This window comes from Glossina fuscipes, unplaced genomic scaffold, assembly GCF_014805625.2.
Source record: "Glossina fuscipes isolate IAEA_lab_2018 unplaced genomic scaffold, Yale_Gfus_2 61541, whole genome shotgun sequence".
NCBI lineage: Eukaryota > Metazoa > Arthropoda > Insecta > Diptera > Glossinidae > Glossina > Glossina fuscipes.
The window spans coordinates 773,783-783,464 of NW_024003752.1; the positions used below are offsets into that span (position 1 = coordinate 773,783).

General features: G+C 33.2%; 1 protein-coding gene across 3 annotated transcripts in view; it reads left to right on the forward strand.

Annotated features, from left to right (window-relative positions):
* LOC119643717 (plexin-B) overlaps nucleotides 1-8,943 on the forward strand; it is a 61,235-nt gene extending 52,292 nt beyond the window's left edge. Inside the window, exons 8-10 of one of the 3 annotated variants that reach the window (XM_038043149.1) lie at nucleotides 7,438-7,958; nucleotides 8,021-8,203; nucleotides 8,649-8,943. In XM_038043149.1, the coding sequence (XP_037899077.1) occupies nucleotides 7,438-7,958; nucleotides 8,021-8,203; nucleotides 8,649-8,756 (812 nt within the window). In that variant the 3' untranslated portion in view covers nucleotides 8,757-8,943. Of the gene's footprint in view, nucleotides 1-7,380; nucleotides 7,959-8,020; nucleotides 8,204-8,648 lie in introns of all 3 variants that reach the window. The other 2 variants (XM_038043150.1, XM_038043148.1) reach the window with 2 other exon arrangements.
* The last annotated feature ends 739 nt before the right edge of the window (nucleotides 8,944-9,682 follow it).

Sequence of the window (9,682 nt, forward strand, 5' to 3'; positions counted from 1 at the left end):
TTATGGCTCCTTTTGCAGTTGGATGTTATGGTTTATGTCTTCCATCGCCTCATGGAATTTCTCGCTGATAGTTGTATATATGTCCTTTAGAAGATAAGGATTTAAAATGGGGATGCCATGGTATTGTGTAGTTTCGCTGATTGAAAATCTTTGGAGAAATTCTAATATTTTTCGCCCCTGCTGACATGCATACAAAGTATCCCTTCGTTAATTCGATATTATTCTGATAACGTAAACAAAAATGACAATATGTATGTGCAAATGCCGTCTGCATGACTGCCATGCACACACAAGCAAACCAATTTATTGTAAAAATGTGGTAAATAAAATCAATGCATGAACAATCATCTCATGACATCCGCCATACGTAAATTCGAATTAACACGTTCAGCTTTTGTATTTTGCTTCCCAAGTCCTTTCAATAGCCTTATTAAAGAAAAAGCTAAGCAAAAGAAGGTTCACCCGTTAGTGGCGGCCGTCATTTTGATAATACAGAGCATTTGACTATACCACATTACCAGATCACACATCTTTAAGTCCCTGAAGGAACGATCAACAACTTCGCATTTGGTTTTCTTAAACTTTCTTTATGGTAGCCATCATTGTAAACATACAAAGGAAATTTTCTTTGTTTACATTAAGTTCTCATCGTAATTAAAGGTGTGTTGAAAATATTAGCAATGAACGTCTCACTAATAAAAACAACCGAAATTAGTTGAAATACCTTTACTCCGCCAGTTATATAAAATATATGTAATATTTATTAACAAGAAAATGGCTTACTTCGAAACGGGAAGAATGCATTGACGTACTTGTCGACGGGAAATTGTCGACAGAATATGTGTTGTTAATCTTGGGTTTGACTATTGAATTTCTCGATGAAATATAATTTCTTTCTATTTATTTGTGTTGCGTTCCAAGTTATAGGTAGATAGATGCTACTATTATGTTTAAAAAATCAAGATATTAAAAAAAAACTTTACTAATTTTTTTTGGAATATTTGTGAATAATTTATTGTAATATGTAAACTTTTCTTATTTTTTTTTCTTAGGTTTATGAAAATAATGAAATATTTTAAAGTTGTGCACAAAACACAAACACTTTTTCGTTCCATTTCATCAAAATAATTTAAGCACTATAAGCGGAAACATCTTTTTATCACATTAGCGCACACTTTCTTGAAGAATCTTGAGGAAACACTTGCTTTAATTCTATGCAGAATCGTACAAAAAACAGTTTCCATTCGTAATAATACATACATTTGATGTATTTCTTCATATAGTTTTTACGTTTTCATAATCATCGTACGAACTTTGTTCACCACTTTTTCGTTCTTACGCCATCGTATTTTGAAGCAACAGTTTGGGATGTAACTATGTCGTTGATTAGCGTTGCACGAAGGAAAGTTATTAGCAGAAGTTCTTGGCAGCTCTTTGCGGACGCTCATACTGACTCTTTATCATAAGATACTGCTTAAAACTTTTTATTGCTTAAAATGTTGATTACATTGTAAATTTAATATCGCTGCTTTTTTACACTTGAAAACTTGAAAATAATACTGAGGGGGACAAACTGTTCCATTAGTGGTTGAACTGCTGAAATTAGATTCCAGTTAGGTAAAGAAGCTTTCTATTAATGCTTTTTAAGACCGATCATATATATACCCTGTCGTCTGCTACGTTTTCTTCTATTTTTAATAAATATTGGACAATTTTAACACCTTCTCAACATACGGATCTACTTCCATCTATTTATAACCATGAAAGATACTGAGCAATAGTGTACACTTGATCATTTCTTAATTTTTTGCCACTGATAATGAAACTCAGCATAATATAGTACATCATTACGAAAGTCACAGATATAGTAAAATAAGTCTAACTAACAGTCTAATTTTGTACAAAACCAAATTTTCAAAGATGGAAAGAAGGTGATAAAACCCGATAAAGATTTCCGCGCAGCCAGCAATTGAAGAAAAGATTAAAGAGGTTAAGAAATATTCGCGGGAAATTCCAAAAGAACCAACCATCCGTTCCCTATACACTTCGTAAATAAATCCATAAAGCATGGATCTAAAGCATGCCGGATAACTTAAATATATATGCTTGGCTGTATTGAAAATTCTACCTCTCTTGAGATATGACGCCGCGACAATTGGGATGTTAGTCGCGATTTTTTCCCTACTCGGCTACTCATGCGGATAACGTTCGCGAATTTTGAAAAGTATGTTTTTTTAATATTACCAACCTCTTTCTGGTAATTCCATACTTTTAGTAGTCAAAGCTAAGTGAAAGTGCAGATATTGTTCAATTGTGTTATCTATTGATTGTAAGAAAGGGATAACAAAAAATTGCTGTTTAATTAGAGAACAGTATTCTTATTTGTGAAAGCTAGGCCCTATCATATGCTATCCTCCCTTAGTTAGTGAAAATATTGCAAAATTTGTTAAAAACGTCCCCCGTGACCGTTATTATACTAACCTCTTCCAGTTACGATTTCTTGACTCTTGTTGCTCTTGGAATAGACCCCATCAATTTTCAGAGTTGATTTGACTGTTCTTTAGCTACCAAGTTTCGGCTTTATACTTGAATTATTCAGTTATAGATAAATCAAACAACTTACAGCGAACAACGGAATAAATAGACATGCTTAAATTGAATCTTAGGTTGATTAAGAATCTGTGTTCATAAATATCTATTTTGTGATCTCTGATACGTACTTTTATCGACTGCAAACGTCTGAAATGTCTCCAGTACAGACGCTGATTCATATAATAAAATACGAAGCTAAGCAACTTTTTTGGAAATTTGTTATTTGTAGGTTAATAAATATAATGCTTGGAAAAATTTGAGCATTATTTTGACTTGAAAAGAGCATTTATTGACAAAAATATATTTTCCATCATTTTCTACAACTTTCTCTCATCTTTCTGGCAACATAACGATACCGTGTCAAAAGAAACAATATTGGGACAACGATCCAATCATTGAACCATTTTCGTACTTCTTCAGTTTTGCGAAGGTGCGTGCCAGCTACGCCATGTTGCATCGATCTAAACAAGTGGTACTCAGAAGACGCCATGTCTGCTAAATACGCTGTAATAGTGTCTTTCACAACTCCTTCAACAAGCGGTCAAAATGGTATTTGCACTCAATGCATATAATAGCCATTTTCCCTTATTTTGAATCTTTCCCATCGCATGTAAACGTCTAAAAATAGTGGATTTGTTAATTGCTAAACTGTTCGAAAATTCTTCGAGGGATTGAGCTGGGTTTTTGTCATTGTGTTTTTCTGTCATTGACATCAAAACCACCACTTTTAAATCATTGAAACCAAAATTGACAATCATCATAAGCTGCTGAACGTGTTTGGTGGGCTTCGATAGTAGATTTCTTCAAATTAAACTACAAAAGTAACCAAGATCGACAGTGCAATTTTGAGCACTCCATGATTAGCTGGGGCACACGCTGAATAATTCTTCTACTGGAAAACTATTAACTGCAATTTACATTAAATAAAAAACTGTTATTTTTGGTAGAGAAATGCCAAAATCATCGAATTTAATGGTCATGTACATTGGTATGTTCCATTTCCTTGTCATTTTTTACCTGTTAAAATCACTGATCACAATTTTGCAAGCATATAGTAAATGAGTCAATTTGATTTAATTTCACGTTACGAATTTATCTAGTCTCAACAGATGTTCAAGCTGGCTCCAAAGTAGACTTAAATGCTTTTTAACTTTGAATACGAAAAGCACGCAAGCAACGAATAAGGAAAACAGATGAAAGAATATTATGAATAATAATGTAAGAGATTACAGGAACAAATATTAGTATTCACTAATTGCCTATGATTTTAGTATTTTGTAGCGCCAAGCGAAACTCTTATAGCTAAATTAATTTGTTGATATTTCTTATTACATTAAAATACGAGGGTCTTAAAAAAGAATTATAAATTTTATTAGTTGATTATATATATAATTTAAAAACGCAGTCAAACTTTAATTTCGAACTACATTTTATAAAGCGGAAACACAAAATCTTGCTCAGTTCATTGCCAAAGCGAAGCTCATACACTATATACTAATTTAATTTTCTCTTAAATATTAATATGTGATATGCATTCCTTTATCACCATTTTTAATCTATTTGATATACTTTGAACAAGTTTTTCGCAAGCACTTTTTCCACTCTTCTATTAATCGTCCTGACAAATTTTTTCAAATCGTCCTCGGAAATTATAGGGTTTTCGGGAATTTTCCTATCACGATAGTTCCACAAACTTTTAATAGTGATTATATCTGGAGCCTGAGCTGGAATATCCATGACATCCAGGCAATTACATAACTATCAGGATTGCATATTGTAAGCTTTATTTATGTGCAAACTATTAAGGCGCGTGTACTGATCCATAATGGCTTCAACAAAGTGCAGTACACCGGCCCTGACGCAGAAAATGAAACCTACATTATTACATATTTAGACATATGCTTTTTAGGATTAAATTTTCTGTACCCATCATCGAGCGATGAGGGATATATTCATTTTGTCAAAATATTTGCAACACCCAGGAGCAAGCTTCAGAGACCCTAAGAAGTATACACATTGTTGTTGTAGCACCTCTACAAACATTTGAAAGCGAACCAAACTTTTCAAAGAACACGTCTACAACTATGTAACAAAAGCAGTGAACTCTTTTGCTTTCACTATCTCTCTTGCTCGTTGCATGGGTATAAGAAATTCGGTCACATCCAAATATACTTTCCTTGTTGCACTTCCTTCGATTCCCAAAATATTGTCAGAGAATTTCTTTACGCTTTGTGAGTGATTTTAAATATAACGTAGTTTTATTCGTAATTCATCTTTTGTACTTAATACAGGCCTAAACAGTTGCTATCTTTTTTTTCTGGACATGTGGGTTATTTTAAAAACGACGGCTTGTTCAAAACATGAAAACAACAAACAAAAATAAAACACTTCTTTGTTATTTTTTTTAATATTACAAAGGATAGTCTGTTCCTGAAAAACAAGCTTTTAAAGTCAAACACTTCTCATGTACTCTTTACATTACGAAATATGACATCATAAAATCAAGGTTAACGTTTCAATTCAAATTAATGTTACTGTAGTTAGCAAGTGGATTAGTAAACACCAAATTTATTTCTAAAATACGTTAGATTTTGAGGAGTAACAGCCTTTGTAAATACGTAGGCAATCATCTCGTTTGTACATAGGTATTCGCATTTTCCTTCAAATCGATTTTCTGTCGATTAAAATTGGCTTTAATATCCATATGTTTCTTTCTTGTGTATCAACTAATACTGAGAGGAAATTGCAGAAACTTGTCGCAAATAACAGCATACTTTTCTTATATTCAGGGTTTAGCTCAGCTTCCAGGCATGTCAACCGTACTGATCCTTGGACAGTAGTAGTTGATGACATGAACTCAGCTTACGTCGAAGACACTACTACTGTCTTTTGTTTTTTTACGACGGATGGTTATAAAGAAGCAAAGTCGGTTGTGGATTGGGGGTTAATCCGGTGCAGTCAGAATCGTAGCAGCCTTTTATATCAATTTCGTTTTTTTTTATACACAATGTCTTTATCGATTTCAAGTATGCTATTATATGTTTGACTGTTTCCCATAGAGGTATCCCAGCGTCGGTTCCATGTCGACTAAGTAAATTAACCATATAACATATGCCTGGTTGACAGATTTGTGCAGCAAACAGCAGACACCCAATCGCCTGCATACATGAAATATTTGACATCTGCTAGTTTGCTGATACTTTCTGATTGTAGTCCACCGAAGTCGAAGTTGGGTTGCATATGCTTATTCTAAATTTCCATACTAAGATGTCTGCTAATTAACATGAGCGATCAATTTTGTTGACGTTTTTACTTCTGGTGATTTTTCTACTAAGCACTGAAGACTACTCTCCAATATCTTTCACTTTAAATTTTCTGAGAAGTTTGGCCTTCAACGATTTAATGGACTTCAAGTTGTTTTGAAAAAATTAAAACGTAATTGATATAAATAGCCGCGCGCAACTTCTATTTACCATCAACTTTGTTTTAAGCGCATTGATCAACTTTACCTCTTAGGAGACTCATTTTGAGCAATTCATCGTTAATAGTTTCATTCTAAACAAGTAATTATTTCAAACCGTAGATGGTTTTTTGCAACTTACAAACCTTTTTGGAGCCATCATCAAACCTTTCACGTTGTTGCATATATGCCATCTTTTGTAACGTATCGTATACACAAACTGCGGCCACATGGTGTACATATAAATCGTATTTAACACCTAAGGAGAATAAGTAGAGTATTGCATCATACCTTCCGACGATTGCGAAGGTTTCATTAAAGTTGATTATGACAAATCCTTAGACAGTGATTTCGCTTTCCGGCTCGTCGCTCTCCCTGAGATGAATTAATATTAAATACCCCAATAACATCGAAATGTACTAGTTCTCTAATTGATTTCCTGGCTTGTTTGCCTTTAATACACACTGCGCACGGCTCTTTGCTTTGATTTTCAAAATCAAAAAGATCTTTTTTCTTTATTTAAATTCTTATCACAAATGTGACCCATTCTAAACCAGTTTCTTTTTTAGCTGCGAAAATTTCATCTTTCTTAATTTGTGCTTCAATGCTATACAATTCGTTGTAAACCGTAGCAGAAGTAGCAAGTGTATGGTTTTATTATCTACATTGTGTGCTTTATACGCAGAATTGTCATCGTTTATGATTTCGTTGCTAGCGTCACTGTTAACATACTAATATATCAGATTGTTGCTATTATTGTATTGATTATTAGTGTCTGCAGAAAAGGTGGTGTGAGCCCGCCATCTGTATTAAGTCCTTCGTTTGTAACTTGCAATGATCAGCAATTCGTTGACGTAATCCTCGATTGAACTATAATTTTTCAATTTTATATTCACCAACTGCTCGAGTAATTCCACTTTTCTTTCCTTTGCTTAAGTAAGGAATTTGTTATTTTAAGCTAGTATTTTTTTGGTAAAACATCACTTTTAGAATTTTCGGACAGGTGTCGTAGAAAAGCAATTTTTGAATTCTTCTTTATCTCCTTATTTGATTCAGATATTTTTGACCCTAAGGAGTGGCTTAGTAGCATTCGTGATCTAATGAAGGACGGCGATTTCCTAAAATGATTAACCTTGTTGACGAATTTTTCGTTATGATGTTAATTTCATTGTCTTCTTTCTCTTTTCGCTAACAATAAATCTTTGGGTGTCCCTTCCTGAAAAAAAAGTTGTCGCAACCATTAAAGTGAAAAGTGCCTAAGATGTGAACCTTAAAGCCCACCGCTATTTTGTTTACGATAAGGACTGGTATGGTCTTCTTTTTCGTAGTTTACTACATTAACAATTCGCAATCTCATATAATAATAAACAATGACATCGAATCAGGTTTACAACAACCACGTGTCTACCATTTAGTTAAACCCGTCATTCCGGATCATTATATGAATATGAAAAATTCTGCTATTTCTGGTAGTGGAGGAACTGTCCTTCAATTGGGAGTTGGCAATGATCGTGTTCATAAAACGATACCAGAAGTGTACTTAACTCGTTTGCTTGCAGCAAAAGGTACTGTACAAAAGTTCGTCGATGACTTTTTTGCTACAATACTGACGGTGAATGAAGAGTTGCCACCGGCTATTAAGTGGTTGTTCGACTTACTGGATGAAGCAGCTCGACGACATGACATATACGATGCAGATATCGTACATGCTTGGAAGTCAAATAGTTTGCCTTTAAGGTTTTGGGTTAACTTTATAAAGAATCCTGACTTTATATTTGACGTTAATAAAACGGTTACTGTAGACGCAAGTCTAAGTGGGATCGCTCAAACGTTCATGGATGCTTGTTCTACAACGGAACATAGATTAGGTAAAGACTCTCCGTCGAATAAATTGCTTTTTGCAAAAGTGAGTATAAAGAATAAATTGAAATCAATACTATTTTATGTGGTCTGTCGTAATTTTTTTAGGACATACCCCAATACCGCAAAATGGTGAAACAATTCTATCATGATGTAGCACGATTACCTCAAATCAGTGACCAAGAAATGAGCACAGCTATGCAACAACTTTCCATCCAACAAAACGATGAATTCGACACAATATCAGCTTTAAAGGAATTATATATATATGTTACTAAATACAATGATCAAGTAAGTAGTTCAAATTTTCAGTAAAAAAAGTATTTATACCCATTCCAAGATGTTGGGTACGTTATAATTGTTCATACGTTACGCGTTCAAAAATGCATTCGCAATTTCCAAAATATGTGTGTTCCTGAGTAGATTGTGAGCTAAAGTGGGCGTATCTGTGTATTATTTACGTAATCAAGCTGGGTAGAAATTTATCAAAGTTGTGATTGATGTAATTAATTTAATAGATTACTTTCGTAGTTAAAATCAATTTTTACATTCTATAACAACAGCTCATTTCAGTACTTTGTGGTGTTTGCGTCTTGCAAAGCTAATTAATTACAAAAGACACTAAACTTATTTAATGTGTAAATAATTTAATTCCGGGTGGTGGGCATTCAATTTTCGCCAAAAAGAGTAAAATTCTCATATTTTTTATCTCTCACATTTTTGTTTCTTTTATTAGATTATCAATGCACTGGAAAATGACATCAACTGCAAAAAAATACAATTGGCTCACAAACTCGAAAATGTGGCGTTCACCTTGGAAGGAGAAGATACCTCTGCTTGCTGACATCAAGCCAACGTGACTTTAATTTTTTCAATTAGCTTTCTACACGGAAGTTAAGAATTTGTAAAAACATCCTGTTTATTTTTCTACAAGATCTTCTTTCAGGCATCTTCATGACTTTCTCTTCCTTACTCTTTGTAAATTTATTCGCAGGCAGCAAGTACTCTGATGTACAAAACGTTGTGTTATATCAAATCAATATTATATAATCAAGCTTGTTTCCCTAACTTTTTTGATCAGTTTCTTCTACAATTAGTAAAAAATAAAATGCTTTACATTTTTATAAACCATTGTTGTGTTTTTCCTGGTTTTATAAAATCTAACTTTTCTACGTTGGGCCTAGCTTTTTTTTGAAACAGAAATAGGTAAAATGTATACCAATAAACTTTTCGCTTGTTTGAAAATATTTCAGTGCTGGGAGATGAATGAAATATCACAATGGTCAATAGTTACTTAAGCCATTACTTTTCTTTAAGTTTGAAAAAGATTTATTTCATCTCGAAAAAAAAGAGCTTTTCGTCATATTTTTTGAGTTGCTTACAATGTCTTGAAAATATATGAAAGAGATTAGCGCGGGTATTTGTCACGGTTGCTTTAAAGTTGCGTTCGAAAGTAGCTTGACTCACATCTAACACCAGAGAATTCTAGTTTTTACGTCTATTAAATGATTTTTAAAACTTCCACCTGCATTTTCAGTTTTTCTGGTTTTTCTCCTCACCTTATAATAACAACACGTGTACTTAACACTTACAAACAATTAAAAACGACCGCAATATGCCGAGAAAATTCGAACCACCTAAAAAAATCCTAATGAACAAACGAAAAAAGGATTCTTTGAAGGGCATAAATTATTTATAGTGCTGATAACAAGTAAACATAGAAATGCATGAAAAAATTTTCAACAAAAAAAAAAAAATTATTTCAAAAAA